The sequence below is a fragment of the Choloepus didactylus genome, chromosome 17 (genome assembly GCF_015220235.1).
Source record: "Choloepus didactylus isolate mChoDid1 chromosome 17, mChoDid1.pri, whole genome shotgun sequence".
In the NCBI taxonomy this organism is placed as follows: domain Eukaryota; kingdom Metazoa; phylum Chordata; class Mammalia; order Pilosa; family Megalonychidae; genus Choloepus; species Choloepus didactylus.
In genome coordinates this window covers 33,985,988-34,004,337 of record NC_051323.1, presented here as the reverse complement: position 1 = coordinate 34,004,337, position 18,350 = coordinate 33,985,988, and the positions used below count along the sequence as shown (strand labels likewise).

At 33.7% G+C, this 18,350-nt stretch overlaps 1 protein-coding gene across 6 annotated transcripts in view; it reads left to right on the top strand.

Moving 5' to 3' along the window:
- The window catches only part of VRK2 (VRK serine/threonine kinase 2), a 141,803-nt gene that overhangs the window by 13,567 nt on the left and 109,886 nt on the right, over nt 1-18,350 (top strand). For all 6 annotated transcript variants that reach the window (XM_037807129.1, XM_037807125.1, XM_037807128.1 and 3 more), the window contains 3 exons: nt 12,690-12,739; nt 13,433-13,502; nt 14,848-14,935. In XM_037807129.1, the coding sequence (XP_037663057.1) occupies nt 12,690-12,739; nt 13,433-13,502; nt 14,848-14,935 (208 nt within the window). The remainder of the gene's footprint in view (nt 1-12,689; nt 12,740-13,432; nt 13,503-14,847; nt 14,936-18,350) is intronic.

Here is an 18,350-nt window from a genome sequence, read left to right as displayed (position 1 = left end):
AGTGTTTGAAAAAAGTGGAGGTGTATCTAAAGATTTTTACATATTAGGTTTTTAGACTTAAAATACAGAATTTGCAATATCATTTAAGGAAGAAAGATCAAGAACTACTTCAGACCTTATTCCTTAGATTTTGAAAAATAGAAAGACTTCATGATATGTCTATCATTAGAGTGTATTATCTGGTCAAATTGAATGTCTCTTAGGTGATAATAAGAAATATTTGAGGTCTCAGGAAACCTGAAATCACTTCATAACAGGATTATGACAGATAAAAATAGATTTGAGAGTGTATGATTGAAACACACTTAAGAGATAAATGAATTAAAATATTAAGAAAAGGTTTGAAGATATGAAGTAAAGCCAGTTGAATAAAACCTTTAGTTAATAAAACTAGAAACTGTGAACATAGAATTTTATACTGGGATTCACATTTCTAAATTATATTAATGAATTGTGCTTTGTAAGTATAGAGCTAAAGGTTAAACCAAAAAGTTACATATCAACTTTTCAAGCAAGCTCAAAATATATTTGGTTAATAATAAAAATAATGCAAACAACTGAATTAGAGTTTAGCAGTGTTAAGAATGTTTAAAAAGTAGATAAACAGATTAAGAGAGAGAACCTGTTATAAAATGAAATAAAATATGTAATGTATACCACAACCAGTAAGTAACTGGTGAAGGAGAGCCGAGAAGAACAATAACAACATAAACTTACAGTGTGTTGACTTGTAACAGAGTTGTTAGTTACTACATTAAATAAAAACAGTCTGACCCCCTGAATTAAAGAAAATCATAGACAAAAATTCTGTAGTCAGTTGCCATAAAGAGTAAAATATTAAGCAACTTTTTTTTGTCTTGTTGTTGTTTTTAAGATTCCTTAGTAAAAATCATTATGTGCGCTAAACAAAAACATTATATAATGGTAAAAGGTTAATAAAGCAAAGTGAAAAAATGATACACTTTTATATGACCTAAATGTTGCTGTTCATTTTTATCCTTAAAAATGAGAGAGGAAAATTCTAGCAGAAATTTAATAAGAAATTATTAAAAATATTATGACTTAGAGATAATGCAAAAATGACAAATTACTAACCAATAGGTCTTTACTCTGGTCTCTCTGGAACCCAGGCACTATAGGTGGGGGGACAATCTCTGGTCCCCCCACCCATTCTTCAACCTGAGCATTGCTTTTATCTGTTCTGTATTGTCCAAGAAACATTCCATTATCAAAAGTGTTTGAAGATACCTGATTGTTCTACAATGATTAATAAGCTGCAAAGTTGAATAAGCAATTAATAATTTGGAGGGGATTTAACAGTGTTAATAGAGAATAAGCTTTTTTTTCCACCTATACAAGAACCCATTTTAAAAATTACAATGTGTGTAGTGACTTAATAAATATAAAAAAATAATTCTATGATGTTGGACTCTACTGATGGAAGTAAATAATAGGGTCATCTTGCTTGCTCTGTTTTTTTTCTTACTTGATTATTTGAAGTCTGCCTTCACTTTGAAGCTTTTGGTTCTCCTTTTGCATCTTCTACCAAAATAGTACATTGTGTATTTCCTTTCTGCAATATTTTCACGTCTATTCTGGCACTAAGCGTATTCTACTTTGTATTGTGATTGTGTATCATATCTTTTTTCTTAATATTTAAAAAATTAATATACAAAAAAATTGATTCTGTGTGTGCACTTCTATGAATTTTAATACATTTGTTAAATGACCAACACCACATTAGGATACAAATTAGTTCCATCACTCCTACAATCTTCCTCATGCTATGCCTTTATAGTCATAGTCTCTCCCTACCTTTAGACACTGGCAGCCACTGATTTGTTCTCTATCAATATAGTTTTGTCTAAGAATGTAAAGGATTCCTGTAAATGGAATAACAAAGTATGTAACCTTTCGAGGCTGGCTATTTTTACTCAGAATAATGCCTTTGAGATTCATCCAAGTTGTATGTGTAACTAGTTCACTTCTTTCTTTTCTTCTTTCTTTTTTTTTTTTTTTTTTAATTGCAGAGTAGTATTCTATTGTATGGATGTGCCAGAGTTTGTGTATTGTGCTGTTGAAAGACATTTAGGTTTTTTCCATTATTTGCTGATAATTAGTAGAGCTGCTATAAACATTTGTGTACAGATTTTTGTGTGAATGTGTTTGTATTTCTTTAGGGTAAAAACATAGAAGTGGTATTTCTGAGTCATCTGTTAAGCTTATGTTTAACTAAAAATAAAAAAACAAAAACTTGCCAAACTGTTTTCCTGAGAGGCAGTACCACTTAGTATTTAAAGGTCCAGTTGCTTCATAGGCTTCCAGCACTTGGTATTGTTGTTATTTTTCATTTGAGTTATTCTAATAAGTGTGTAGTGGTGTCTCACTGTGATTTTAGTTTTCATTTCCCCAGTGGCTAATGATGTTGAATATCTTTTCATGCACTATTTTGCCATCTGTTTACCTTTGGTGAAGTTTCTTGTTGTTTCATGTGCTTATTTGCCATCCATACTGTACCGGTTTGTATATATTATGTCCCACAGAAAAAGCCATGTTCTTTGTTGCAGTCTTTTGAGGGCAGACATATTAGTGGGGATTAAGTTGGAATGTTTGGATTAGGTTGTTTCCATGGAAATTCACCCCACCGAACTGTGGGTGATGACTTTGATTGGTTAATTTCCATGGAGGTGGGCCTTTATTTGTTTACTAGAGCGCTATGTAAGCTCAGACAGAAGGAGCGAGCTTGCTACATCCAAGAGGACACTTTGAAGAATGCACAAGAGCTGAGAGAGTAGCTGCTGATGAGAGAAAGTTTGAAGACAGCCGTTGAAAGCAGACTCTTGCTCTGGAGAAGCTAAGAGTGGACAAACACCCCAAGAGCAACTGAGAGTGACATTTTTGAGGAACTGCAGCCTAGAGAGGAACATCCTGGAGAAAGCCATTTTGAAACCAGAACTTTGGAGCAGATGCCAGTCACATGTGCCTTCCCAGGTAACAGAGGTTTTCCGGACACCATTGGCCATCCTCCAGTGAAGGTGCCCGACTGTTGATGTGTTACCTTGGACGCTTTATGGCCTTAAGACTGTAACTTTGTAACCAAATAAACCCCCTTTTGTAAAAGCCAATCCGTTTCTGGTGTTTTGCATTCTGGCAGCATTAGCAAACTAGATACATTCTTTTTTGTAAATAGCTTATTCACCTTTTTTTTTTTTTTTTGCCTATTTTCTGGTGGGTTTATTGGTTTTTCTTACTATTGATTTTTAAGAGTTCTTTATATATTCTGGTTAAAAGTCCATTGTTAGATACATAATCTACAAATACTTTTCTCCAAATCTTTAACTTCTAACAATGTCTTTCACAGAAAATAAGATGTTAATGTTGATGAAATTCATTTTTTTTAAGAGATTGTGATTTGGTATCATGTATAGGAGCTCATCACCAAACTAAAGGTCACGTAGATTTTCTCCTGTTTTCGTCTAGAAATTTTATGGTTTTACATTTTATGTTCTTATTTAAGGTACATGTTGAGTTAATTTTTTTAAATGCAATTTTATTGAGATGTATTCACATAGCATAGTCATCCGAAGTGTACAATCAGTTGTTCATCGTATCATCATATAGTTATGCATTCATCACCACAATCAGTTTTTGAACATTTTCATTACTCCAAAAATAAAAGTAAAAAACACCCAAAACATTTCATATCCCCCCTCTCCGCATTATTCATTTACTTTTTGTCCACATTTTTCTACTCATCTGTCCATATACTGGATAAAGGGAATGTGAGCCACAAGGTTTTTACAACCACATGGTCACACCGTGTAAACTGTGTAAGTTATACAGTCGTCTTCAAGAATCAAGGTACTGGGTTGCAGTTCAACATTTTCAGTTATTTCCTTCTAGCTATTCTAATACACTAAAAACTAAAAGGGGATATCTATATAATGCATAAGAGTAACCTCCAGACTGACCTCTCAACTCCATTTGAAGTCTCTCAGACACTGAAACTTTATTTTAATTTCTCTTCCCCCAATTGGTCCAAGAAGGCTTTCTCAGTCCTTTAGTTAGGGGACTAAGTAAATTCCACACCTCCCTATGAGTTAATTTTGAATAAGGTGCGAGTTTTAGGTTCAGGTTCATTCTTTTGCATGTGGATGTCAAAATGCTCCAGCATCTTTTGTTGAAAAAACTATTCTTTCTCTCTTGAATTGCTTTTGCATCTTTGTAAAAAAAAAAAAAAATCAATGGAGTATACTTTGCATTCTTTTCTTCCATAGATCTATGTGTCTATCCTTTCTATGCTGTCTTAATTACTCTAGCTTTATAGCAAGTCTTAAAATTGGGTTGTGTGATTCATTTAACTTTATTGTTCTTTCTAAAAATTGTTTTAGGTCTTTTATTCTTTGAATTTCCAGATGCATTTTATAATAATTTATATTTACATAAGTAAAATCCTGCTAACATTTTTATTGGTATTGAGTTTAAATCTATAGATACATTTGGAGAAAATTCACAATTTTATTATTTGAGTCTTTCAATCCATGAATACAGTGTATGTCTCTGTTTCCCCAGGTCTTTGATTTCTTTCATCAGTGTTTGTAGTTTTTAGAATATTGATCCTGCAAGTTTTATTGGATCTCTCTCTTTTTTAATTTTTTGATGTTATTGAAATTGTTATTGCTTTTGTAATTTTGGTTTCCAGTTGTATCTTATTAACATATAGAAATACGATTGACTTTGGTATGTTGACCCTGTATCCCATGATCCTGGAAAATTCACTTATTAGTTCCAGGTTTTTTTTTTTTTTGGTAGATTTTTGGGGATTTTCTTTGTAGACAATCTTATCATTCTGTAAATAGGGACTGTTTTATTTCTTCATTTCCAATCTGTGTGTCTCTTAATGTCTTTTTCTTAATTTTTCTGACTGGAACAGGATTGGTGAGATTGGAAATTCTTGACTTGTTCCTGGAAATTCTTTTCACCATTTTGTATGATGTTAGCTGTAGTTTTTTTGTAAATGTTCTTTATCAAGTTGAGAAAGCTCCCCTCTAGTCCAAGTTTACTGAGAGTTTTTGTCAAGAATTGTTAAATTTTACATATGCTTTTTTTTTTTTTTTTTTTTGCATCAATTGATGTCAGGTGTTTTTCTTCTTTAAATTCTTAATATAGTGGATAATGTTGATTTTCAAATATTGAATAAATCTTATATTTCTTCATTCAACCTCATTTGGTCATGGTGTATTACTCGTTTTATATTTTACTGTATTTGATTTGCTGGTATTTTGTTTAGGATTTTTTGGCTATGTTCATGCATGCTATTGGCCTGTAGTTTTCTTCTTTTTTTATTACTGCCTTTGTCCGTTTTGGTATGAGGGTAGTACTGGCCTTATTAAGTGGTTGTGAAGTATTTCCTTCTTTTCTGCTTTCTGGAAGGGAATGTGGAGCATTGGTATCATTTCTTCTTTAAGTGTTTTGTAGAATTCTCCAGTGAAAGCATCTGGACCCAGAGATCTCTTTGTTATAAGAGTTTTGTTTTGTTTGTTTTTACCATGAATTCACTTTCTTTAACAGTTACAGGCCTACTCTGGTGATCTATTTCATCTTAGTTGAGATTTAGTAGTTTCTGTTTTTTAAGGGAATTGCTCAGTTTCATCTGAGTTGTCAGATTTTTGTTTTTAGTGTTGTTCATAATATTCCCTTTATCACACTTTTAGTGTCGGCATTTTCTATAGTGCTGTTCCCTTTTTCATGACTGATACTGCTCATTTTAATCCCTCTCTGTGTGTTTCTCTCTAAATTAGTCTTAGTAGAAGTTTATTAATTTTATTGACTTTCAAAGAGACAGCTTTTGGTTTCATTGATTTTCCTGAATTGTTTTTCTGCTTTCAATTTCATTCTTTTCTGCCTTTTACTTTATTCTTTTTTCTGCTTGCTTTGGATTTAGTTTGTCCTTTTTCTATTTTAGGTGGAAAGTTATCTATTTGAACTGTTCTTTTGTAATATAAGCATTTACTGCTATATATTTCTCTCTAAGCCCTGCTTTGACTGCATCCCACCAATTTTGATATGTATATTACTTATGCATTCACTCAAAATCCCATCAGACTATGTTTTAATTTTTCCTTTTAACTGACAACCACATTTTGAAGATGTTTAGAGGTGAAGCATAATCTATTATATTTTCCCAGATATTTAACCATTTTTTTCTCTCTCTTTATTCCTGATAGTCTTAAGTTTCCTTCTTATGTAATTCCCCTTTCTGAAGATCTTCCTTTAGCAATTCTTATTGAGTAGGTCTGCTGACTATGGCTTCTATTAGTTTTTATTCACCTAAGAATGCATTTATTTAGCCTTCATTCCTGCAGAATAGTTTTGCTGGACATAGAATTCTGGAACGACATTTCTTTTTTATTCAGCACTTCAAAAAAGTTATGCCAGTATTCGCTTGTCTTCATTATTTCTGATGAGAAATCTGCTATCATATGAGTGATTGTTCCCCTTTAGGAAGTGAACTGTTTTTCTCTGGCTCCTTTCAAGATTTTTTGTTTGTTTTTAGTTTTCAGCATTTTGATTATAATATGCCTGGGCATTGATTTTCTTGGGTTTTTTTTTTTTTCCTGTTGGGAGATTCACTAAACTTTTTGAGTCCATTGGACTATGTCTACATAAAGATTGGGAAATATCAGTCAGGATTTTCATGAAACCTTTTTTCACCACAACATTCTTACATCTCTATATCTGGTTCCCTGATGCCTTGCCTTGCTGCATTGTTCTAGCTTTCCATTTGTTACACAAGTGCTTGCCTTACTGGAGAATTTTGAGAATATCAGTACTTTTATTTTAGCAGGCCATCTTCCTGGTTACTTCAGGCCTCAAGTTCTGACCTGCCTTTGGTGAGTTGTGGGTACAATGTCAGATCAATATTCAATAGCCAAAGTGCTATTCACGTGTGTCCCATGTATGCTCTTCCCAGCATCCTATAGTTCACTTTCCAAGGTCTGTTTAGGCTGTTTAGTGTCAGATTTACCTATATGCAACTTTGGTGTGAGCCTAGGAGTTTATAAATGACTCTTAGTGCTGGCCTTCCCAAGCTCTTCTCTCTCCATGATCTCTCTCTTACTTTCTGGTTCCTAGGACTTTCCTTTTCTGGTTCTCTGACCAAAGAGCTGGACCTTTATTTACCAAACCCCTGCCATGTACTTGTGTCTAGGACCAGTGGCAAGAAGACAGAGGAAAAAGGCAGCAGGTTCACCCAGCTCTCTTGGAACTGCTGCTCAACTGATTGGAGAGGAAGGTTCTTCAGAGTTTTAGGTCTCTGTAGGTCCCCACTGCTGCTGCTGCTGCTGCTGCTACTGTTCTTTGTGGGGCTTAGAGTTCTAGTAGGGAGAAACAAGTATAGTAATGGCCACCCCGGATGCCACTATTCTTTCCTCAGAGAAGGTAGCTACCTCTTGATGCCTTAATTTGGACACTAATGCATCCTAACTTGTTTTGATATATATTATTATCTCTATTTGTCAGTCTTACCTATTTGTTAATTTCCATTGTGATTTGTGGTCAGAGAACATGGTCTTAATAATGCTTCTTATTTAATATTTGTTGAGACCCACTCTCTGTATTAGAATATGGGCAGTTAAAAAAAGTATTTTTTTACATGGGTTTGAAAAGAAGATATATTATTTGTTTTGTTGGTGTTTTCAATTAGATACAAGTTAGATAAAAACTTAATTGCATTGTTTCAATCTGTTAGTTTGTATTCAGTCTGTTTTTTGTCTGCTTGCCTTTACTTTATGGATATGTATTGAAATACTCTACTGTTTTTGTTGCTGTGTCATTTTTTTCTTATAATTTTACTAGTTTATGATTTATGTATTTGCAAACTACATTGTTAGATGCCTTCAAGTTCATAATTGCAGTATTCCTCTTAAGGAATCATCCCTTTTATGATTAGGTTGGTCTAACTTTAATAATTTTGCTTTCATTGGACATTTTATTTTGAAAATATGTGATCCAGCCTTCTTTTGTCTAATTTTTGGTTTTTAAATTTATTTTCTATCTTTTTAATTTGTTTCTCTGCATCTCTAGGTTTTAGGGTGTGTCTCTTATAAACAGTATACTTTTTTTTTTTTTTTTACGCCATTTCTTTGTTTAGCTGGTCAACTTATTCTATTTAAACTTATTTGAATTACTGATATATTTTATCAAAGGTAAGATGTCGTACATCTTATGTACATCGTTTTATGTACATATATTGAGGTAATGTTAGCAGATGCTTAAAAGTTTATTATAATCTTCCTCTTGGGTCATTCCTTTTATGTTTATGTAGGACCAACTTTAATTCTGCCCATTAAACTATGACATAATACTTTAACAGCTTTATTTAACTTATCATTTGGTCACACTAGTCTCTCATTACTTTAAATTTCTATTACCTGTTCTAAGGTATTAGGAATTTTTCCAACCTTAGGAGGTTGCACTGCTTGGTGTATAGTAGGTATACTTTTTGCCTATTTATCAGTAACAAAATATTAGGTAATTTCATCCATGGGTATCTCTAACTGCTGGTTTGAATCTATTATGTTCTCCAGAAAAGCCATGTTCTTTTAATCCAAGCTTGTAGGAGCAGAACTATTGTGTGTGGGACCTTTTGATTAGGTTGTGTCCGTGGAGCTGTGATCCCTCCCATTCAAGGTGGGAGTCCTTTACGAGAGTATAAAAGGCAGAGGCATTTTGGAGAGAGCTCAGAGAAGCTAAGATATATAATCCAGAGTTTGCTCCTGGGAGAAGCAAGCAAGGACCCACAGGAGCTGAGACAGAAGCACAGAGATATTTTGGAGAAAGCCACTGAAACTAGAAGCTAAATCTGGGAGGGAAGGTTCAACATGGCCAGCCATGTGCCTTCCCATGTGACAGAGGAACCCTGGATGCCATTAGCCTTTCCTCAGAGAAGGTATCTACTACCTCTTGATGCCTTAATTTGGACATTTTCATGGCTTTAGAACTGTAAATTTGCAACTTAATTAATCCCCATTGAAAAAGCCAATCCATTTCTTGTATATTGCATTTCAGCAGCCTCAGCAAATTGAGCACTCTATTTCTTGGAACTATATAGAACACCCAGTTGTTCCTTTCTATGAAAATATGGAGTTGTACTCATTTCTTAATGAACTTTATTTTCCAACTAATATCAAATTCGTGCTACACTACTCTGTTCTACATACAATAACTTTTCTTTTCATTGGAAAATAATTGTAATGACATTTAAGCTTAGCATGTAATACTATCAGTCATGCACATCACACAATTGGAGTGAAGGCAAATGAACATCTAGACTGTTGTGAATGCACAGGCAGTGATAACTACATCATGACTACTGTGTGTTCAACCGCAACTTGTCATTGGTGATAAGAGGTATTCAGATTTCAGAGATGTTAAAATTAGAAGAAAAAATGTATGGCTAAAAGTTGATAGGCATTTAAATTTATTTCTATTATCATATTTTGTATTTATTACCTTGCCTATTCTGCGTTTTTAAAACCCCTCTTTTCCTGCATTTTAGAGTTAGTGTTTCTTTATTCTCTATTTTCCTCTACTGCTTTTGAAGTTATGATTTTATTTCTAATTTTTAGTGGTTACCGTTAAAATTTTAACAGACTTTCCTGGTTTAACAAACTATAAGGCTAAGCAGAGCCTCTAATTTTCTCTTAGGTAGTATAAGGATGTTGAACATTTTACTCTGATCACTACGTTCTTAACTTCTGTAATATTCTTTTCAGTATTTTCAGAACACCTTATTCTAGGTTGATAACTATTTTCTCTCAACTTTTGAAAATATTATTCAACTGTCTTCTTATTACTTTGTTGCTATTGAGAAGCCTTGTCACTTCATCTTCCTTTTGTGTGTAATCTACCTATCTTTGTTATCTAGTTCCTTGTAAGAACTTTGTCTTTAATATTCTACAGCTTTACTATGTTGGGTTGAAGTACAGATTTATCACTCTTTACCTTGCTGGGGATTATCTTGCTGAGGATTCATGACTTTCAGCACAACTAGAAAGTTATCAGACATTATTTAAATACTGCCTGTTGTCCATTCTCTATTTTCTACTTCTTATACTTCTGTTGGAAAGTTGTTGTTCTGTCATATTACACTCTTTGTGTCTCATATTCTCATTTTTTTTTGTTTACCTCTGTGTACTGAATGCATGTTTATTTCCTTAGAACTATTTTTGGGTTCATTAATTCTCTTTCTAGCTCTTTCTAATCTGCCATTTTGTTTAGTAATTGGGTTTTAAATATCATGATTTTGTATATGCAATATGTATATATCAATTTGTAGAAAAGTGCATAAAATATAAACATACGGTTGATCAAAATATTGTAAATTGAACACTCATAATCTTCATCAAGGTCAAGAATGTTACATAATATAACCAGCAGTCAGAAGCTCCAATGCCTCTTTCCTCCCTTGAAGCAGTAACAACACTATTCAGACTATTTATGGTTTTTAAATTTATTGTTTTTCATTAGAGTTTAGTATGTATTTATGCATCCCTAAACAAATATAATTTGAGGGTTTTTAAATTTTAAACTTCATATAAATAGAATCATACAGTATGCATTTGCTTTATGTGGTATGCATTTGCTTTATGTGGCTTATTTCATTTAACATGTCTTTAAAATATATTCATGTTGCTACAGAATCTAAGTTTCTTTCATTTTATTTGCTGCATACTATAATATACTATGACTATGCCAATTTGTTTAGATATTTTACTGAAGATAAATATTTGGGTGGTTTCCTGTTTTTGTCTACTATAAACTTAAACTTACTTCAGATTTCTTTTTGTAGTTTTAATCTATTCTCTGTTGTTCATCACTATCTTTTAGAGCTTTGTTGATTTTTGAATTACATCCAAGTTGTTCATTTGTCTTTAGAGGTTGTTTCTTATTTTTCAAATTATTGATATTTTTATTTATGTCTGTTATTTTAAGGAGACCTTTGATTATCTGGTAAGTCAGAAGTTCTTAGGTTTTATTTCCTTGGTTTGTAATCTATCTTGTTTTGTGATTTTGAATCATCTCATCTTTAGTAGTGCTTTATCTCTGGGTGTCCTCTGGGTCTAAAATGTCATTTGAAGGGGCTGGGCTGTTTCTCCTGTCTCAAGCACCATACTAGTAAAAGTAATTTGCCATACAGTGGGAGCAAAGTCTTTTTTCACCCCTTCTTCCATAGGAGTTCCAGGACTCCTTCCCCTTATATACTTAAATAATGTCTGCAGTTTTCCTCTATCATAGATCTGGATAATCCGTTACTCCGTAGTACTTTTGGGACTACTATAAGGATGAAAATGAAATATCTTTACATGAATAAAGATGAGAAGGAAATTTTAATTGGTATAAATATAGTTAAGTTTCTTTGTTACTGTGAAGAGATCTGATTCACAATTTATATCTACTATCAGCTAAAATTGGTCATTGTAATCCTAATTTCTTTAAATGGCAAACTCAAAAATTGGGAGAATGGTTAAGAAAATTCTGCATGAGTTGGCTCAACCATAAAATAGGATTTATATACTCTAGTAAATTTGTAATGTATTTTTTACACATAAGATGTGAATTAATAGAGAAAAGAGAGCAGTTGATAAAGTTAGGACAAAGAAAAGGTAAAACATTTGGTAGTGAAAAGAGGACAGAGGCATTTGATAAATATACTGAAACTGTACCTAAAGAATTTGATCTTGTTCTCAATCAAGGTTCCAATTTTTGGTTGTATTCAATACTAGTTCCATGTATTCCCCGCCCCCCCCTTCTGTTTCCTTGAAACATAATCTTTGCTGACATTTAACACACTGTGTGGCATGTTCTAGCTTCTTGATAAATATTGGCTAGTTGAATGGATGAAGGAATAAATGAATGAATGGAGAGTGAATGAATGACAAAATTCTAGACTTTCACAGTACAAATAAAAGTGCATGTAAAGTTATCTTCTAATAATTCAGATAATATAAAGGAAAGAATCAATTTGTTGTAAAACATTTGAATACTGGAATTTTCAAAAGTTGGATTACTCATCAGAAAGGCAAATGGAAAATAAGAATTAAATGTACTTACATTAAATTTTATGTAGGAATGATGATTGTTGGCCTCAGAACATGAATTTTTAAGACTTTATTCTCATTTAACCTGGTTTATTCTAGAAGTTTCCCAAGAAAACTTCTAGAATTCTCTACTCAAAATGTATCAAATTTTAATTATCATAGATTTTAATTTAGTGAAATTGAACAGATGGATTTTACTATATATCATCTATTGAGTTTAATGACATCTAAAAAATATTTTCCCCTACATTTTAGATCCATGTGGTTAATATTGTTGTCTGTTGGTTTCTGTGTTTGAATATTTCTGTGTTTAAAAATTAAACGGTTTATGGTAAAGTATGCTGTCATGTCAGACAGATTTGAGTTTCAGTCCTCAGTCTGCCACTTGGTAAATTAGTAAATTATTCAACTCCTGTAAACCTTAGCCACATCTTACATAAAATGGAGATGATACCTATGGTAAGAGGCTATTGTGAAGATTAAAGGAATAAATATGTGTAAAGTGCTTAGCTAAGTATCTGGGATATAGCAGATATTCAGTCATTGTAAGCAACTATTTTTTTCTCCACTGTATTTTTTTTTCTGCAGCTTTCCCCATAAATAAACCAGATAACGATGCAAGACATGTAATAAAAGTGGTAAGTATTGCTCTTAAATTTATATTTTACATATATGTGCCTTTTTTTCTTTTCGTTTTTATTCATTTTATTTTTTTAAAATTGTCATCTTAATTTTTATAATTATTTACTTCTCAATAGTGTTGTATTTTCACGTTATTAAAGTGAAAGGGCCTTTGTTCTTCTGTGTTGGCATCTATCATCCTTCTGTCTTATTATCTTATCTAGCTATCTGTCATCTGTCTGCCTGCCTATCTATCTATCTGTCTATCTTAATTCCAGATAGTAAGATCTTTAAAGGTAGGACCAGGGTTTTATTTCTATTTGTATCCTCTATGCTTAGTACAATAAATGCAATACAATAGCCAGTCAATAATGGTGTAGTTTCTGGTGTATCCACCCTCATGTACATGTTGGTACACTCTGTGTGTGTGTGTGTGTGCATGCATACATGTGCTTTAAATGCTTTGCATAAAAAGACTAGTTGCATGTATTAGACTATATAAGGATAGCTAACACAAGATACCAAATTTAAAATTGGGATTATTCAAGTTTATTTAGTGCTTTACTGAGAATTTTAGTGAAAATCTTGTGTTTTACAAATCAATTATGTATACTTATTACCTATTAATTATGTATACTCATATTTTCACAGTTGAAATGCCAATTCCATCTTTCTTTCTTTTCTAGTAAAATTATTCTTTTCTTTCATAGGAGTATCAAGAAAATGGCCCATTGTTTTCAGAACTTAAATTTTATCAGAGAGCTGCAAAAAAAGAGTACAGTAAGTAAAATTAACACAACAAACCACTTCTACTTCTACTGATCCTTTGCTTGCTAGAGTTAGTGTTAAAATTTTGTTCTTTTTCTGGCCTTCTGGAAAATTCTCAAGAAATTTTATTGTAAATGATATGGTTAACTGCTATAACATGTAAAACCAAGACAGATGTACAAATCTTGATATGGCATACATAATGGATTATATATTTTATTTTAAGTCATGGTTGTTTCTGCTACTTAACATAAAATGTTGGGTTGTTGATCTAAGTTATGAAGAATTACCTAAGTGTGAAAAATAGTAGAATGAAATTATTTCTTTACAGTAATGTTTGGATAGGAAGGATGTAGAAAAATGCATGTAATGGGCAATAGATATATAAACAGAAGTAATAATCTTAGAAAGGATTAGAGTAAGGTGTACAGAAATGATGAGAAATTAAGTTGTTTAAGAAACGTTAGAAACTTTAAGTTTGGGAAATTAATTTGAGCTGAGTATCAGATGCAAGAAATAGCAGGATAGATAGAGGATTTGAATGTGGAATGAATATGAGCCTACATTTAGAAGAATAAAAGCATTTTATAGGATATAGATGGGCTAAGTAAAACATCAAAGAGATTGATATGAGTAATGACTGTATTATCGTGAAGGTCCTGTGCATAATGTTTAGAGAAAAGAATGATAGGTCTGACATCAATAATTAACTTTGTTTTCCCTAATAAATCTTTATAAACATTAAGACTGTATTCTTTACTAATGGCTTAAACTATGTCAGAGTGACAAATAGAATCCATTAAACTCGATTGTTTATTGGTAGAGCTGTCTTTAACAGTAAACATATATGGTAAAAAAGTAAAACAATTAAATAAGCCAGTTGATTATTTAAGTGGATTTGACATTTTAAAACTAAATTTAATCAAAATAGTTTCTTTATAACATAATTTCAGAGTGGGTGTTTTCTGCCCAATTTTTCTATTTCTCAAGCTACCATGGCTTTAGATTTTGAAGGAAAAGGGAAGAAAAAGCCATCTCTCTACTGATTCTTTGATAGTTAACATATGTTGTATTTAGAAGTTTAGCTAGTATGTAAAGGAATAAAATGTTTTTCATTATGGAAACATTTGTAAATAGATACCAAAATATTTTATACAATTTTGACATTTATTTTTGTAACAATTTGATTCAGTTTAAAAATTCCTGTACGTGTTTTGTGTTAATTATGGTGATAACAAATAGACTTTGAAGCCTTTAGATAGATGTATTTGATTTTAAGTTCTAGCTTCTATGCAAAAGTAAGAAATAGTTCTCTAAATCATGTGAACTGGTTTTCTTGTTAAATTTGTCTTTACAGTCAAAAGGTGGATAGCACTCAAGCAGCTTGACTATTTAGGAATTCCTCTGTTTTATGGATCTGGTCTGACTACATTCAAGGGCAGAAGGTAAAATGGAATTTTTATCATAATCAGATATTGCTCTGTAACTATTCCTTATGTGTTGTATTAGTTATCTATTGTGAACATAAATTACCTGAATCATAGTGGCTTAAAATAACAAAAATATTATTCTCGTAGCTCCTGTGGGTCAAGAATCTGAGAGTTGCTTATCTGGATAATTCTGGCTCAGGATCTCTCATAATAGATGTAGTCAGATACATTGTGGAGGGCAGGGCAAGATGGTGGATTGGTGAGCTGTATGTTTTAGTTACTTCTCCAGGAAAGTAGATAGAAAGCCAGGAACTGCATGGACTGGACACCACAGAGCAATTTGACTTTGGGCATACTTCATACAACACTCATGAACACGTCAAACTGCTGAGATCAGCGAAATCTGTAAGTTTTTGCTGCCAGGGGACTCGCGCCCCTCCCTTCCAGGCTCAGTCCCATGGGAGGAGGGGCTGTCAGTGCTGGGAAGGAGAAGGGAGAACTGCAGTGGCAGCTCTTATCGGAAACTCATTCTACTGATCCAAACTCCAACCATAGGTAGGCTGAGACCAGACACCAGAGAATCTGAGATTAGCCAGCCCAACAGAGAGGAGATAGGCATAACAAAAAACAGCAAGAAAAACTCCAAAATAAAAGCGGAGGCTTTTTGGAGTTCTGGTGAACATAGAAAGGGGAAGGGCAGAGCTCAGGCCCTGAGGCTCATATGCAGATCCCGAAGAAAAACTGATCTCTGCCCCGTGGATCTTTCCTTAATGGCCCTAATTGCTTTGTCTCTTAGCATTTCAATAACCCATTAGATCTGCGAGGAGGGCTTTTTTTTTTTTTTTTTAATCTTTTTTTTTTCGGTTTCTAAAACAATTACTCTAAGAAGCCATCATTTCAGCAGACTGGGAACCACCCTACACAGCCCAGCAGCCCAGAACTGCCCTGGAGGGATGTCACTCACCTGTGACATAGCATAGTTATCCCTCAACAGAGGACCAGGGGGTGCACGGCCTGAAATAGGGACCCACTCGCAAGTCTCAAGGGCCATACGCCAATACCAAGGACTTGTGGGTCAGTGGCAGAGACAAACTGTGGCAGGACTGAACTGAAGGATTAGACTATTGCAGCAGCTTTAAAACTCCAGGAACACCAGGGAGATTTGATTGTTAGAGCCACCCCCCCACCCCGATCGCCCAGACACATGCCCCATATACAGGGCGGGCAACACCAACTACACACGCAAGCTTGGTACACCAATTGGACCCCACAAGACTCACTCCCCCACTCACCACAAAGGCAAAGCAGGAGAGAACTGGCTTGTGGAGAACAGGTGGCTCGTGGCCGCCACCTGCTGGTTAGTTAGAGAAAGTGTACGCCACAAAGCTGTAGATCTGATAAATTAGAGATAAGGACTTCAATTGGTCTACAAATCCTAAAAGAACCCTATCAAGTTAAGCAAATGCCAAGAGGCCAAAAACAACAGAAAATTATAAAGCACATGAAAAAACCAGACGTTATGGATAACCCAAGCCCAAGCACCCAAATCAAAAGATCAGAAGAGAGACAGTCCCTAGAGCAACTACTCAAAGGACTAAAGATGAACAATGAGACCATAGTACGGGATACAAAGGATATCAAGAAGACCCTAGAAGAGCATAAAGAAGACATTGCAAGACTAAATAAAAAAATAGATGATCATATGGAAATTAAAGAAACTGTTGACCAAATTAAAAAGATTCTGGATACTCATAGTACAAGACTAGAGGAAGTTGAACAACGAATCAGTGACCTGGAAGATGACAGAATGGAAAATGAAAGCATAAAAGAAAGAATGGGGAAAAAAATAAAAAAAATCTAAATGGACCTCAGGGATATGATAGATAATATAAAATGTCCAAATATAAGACTCATTGGTGTTCCAGAAGGAGAAGAAAAGGGTAAAGGTGTAGGAAGAGTATTCAAAGAAATTGTTGGGGAAAACTTCCCAAATCTTCTAAACACCATAAATATACAAATCATAAATGCCCAGTGAACTCCAAATAGAATAAATCCAAATAAACCCACTCCGAGACATATTCTGATCACACTGTCAAACACGGAAGAGAAGGAGCAAGTTCTGAAAGCAGCAAGAGAAAAGCAATTCACCACATACAAAGGAAACAGCATAAGACTTAGTAGTGACTACTCAGCAGCCACCGTGGAGGCGAGAAGGCAGTGGCACAACGTATTTAAAATTCTGAGGGAGAAAAATTTCCAACCAAGAATACTTTATCCAGCAAAGCTCTCCTTCAGATTTGAGGGAGAACTTAAATTTTTCACAGACAAACAAATGCTGAGAGAATTTGCTAACAAGACACCTGCCCTACTGGAGATACTAAAGGGAGCCCTTCAGACAGAGAAACAGAGAAAGGAGAGAGAGACTTGGAGACAGGTTCAGTACTAAAGAGATTTGGTATGAGTACATTAAAGGATATTAATAGAGAGAGGGGAAAAATATATATGACAAACATAAACCAAAGGATAAGATGGCTGATTCAAGAAATGCCTTCACAGTTATAACGTTGAATGTAAATGGATTAAACTCCCCAATTAAAAAATATAGATTCTCAGAATGGATTAAAAAAAATGAACTGTCAATATGTTGCATACAAGAGACTCAGACACAGGGACACAAAGAAATTGAAAGTGAAAGGATGGAAAAAAATATTTCATGCAAGCTACAGCCAAAAGAAAGTAGGTGTAGCAATATTAATCTCAGATAAAATAGACTTTAATTGCAGGGATGTTTTGAGAGACAAAGAAGGCCACTACATACTAATAAAAGGGGCAATTCAACAAGAAGAAATAACAATCATAAATGTTTATGCACCCACTCAAGGTGCCACAAAATACATGAGAGAAACACTGGCAAAACTAAAGGAAGCAATTGATGTTTCCACAATAATTGTGGGAGACTTCAACACATCACTCTCTCCTATAGATAGATCAACCAGACAGAAGACCAATAAGGAAATTGAAAACCTAAACAATCTGATAAATGAATTAGATTTAACAGGCATGTATAGAACATTACATCCCAAATCACCAGGATACACATACTTCTCTAGTGCTCACGGAACTTTCTCCAGAATAGATCATATGCTGGGACATAAAACAAGGCTCAATAAATTTAAAAAGATTGAAATTATTCAAAGCACATTCTCTGACCATAATGGAATACAATTAGAAGTCAATAACCATCAGAGACTTAGAAAATTCACAAATACCTGGAGGTTAAACAACACACTCCTAAACAATCAGTGGGTTAAAGAAGAAATAGCAAGAGAAATTGCTAAATATATAGAGACGAATGAAAATGAGAACACAACATACCAAAACCTATGGGATGCAGCAAAAGCGGTACTGAGGGGGAAATTTATAGCACTAA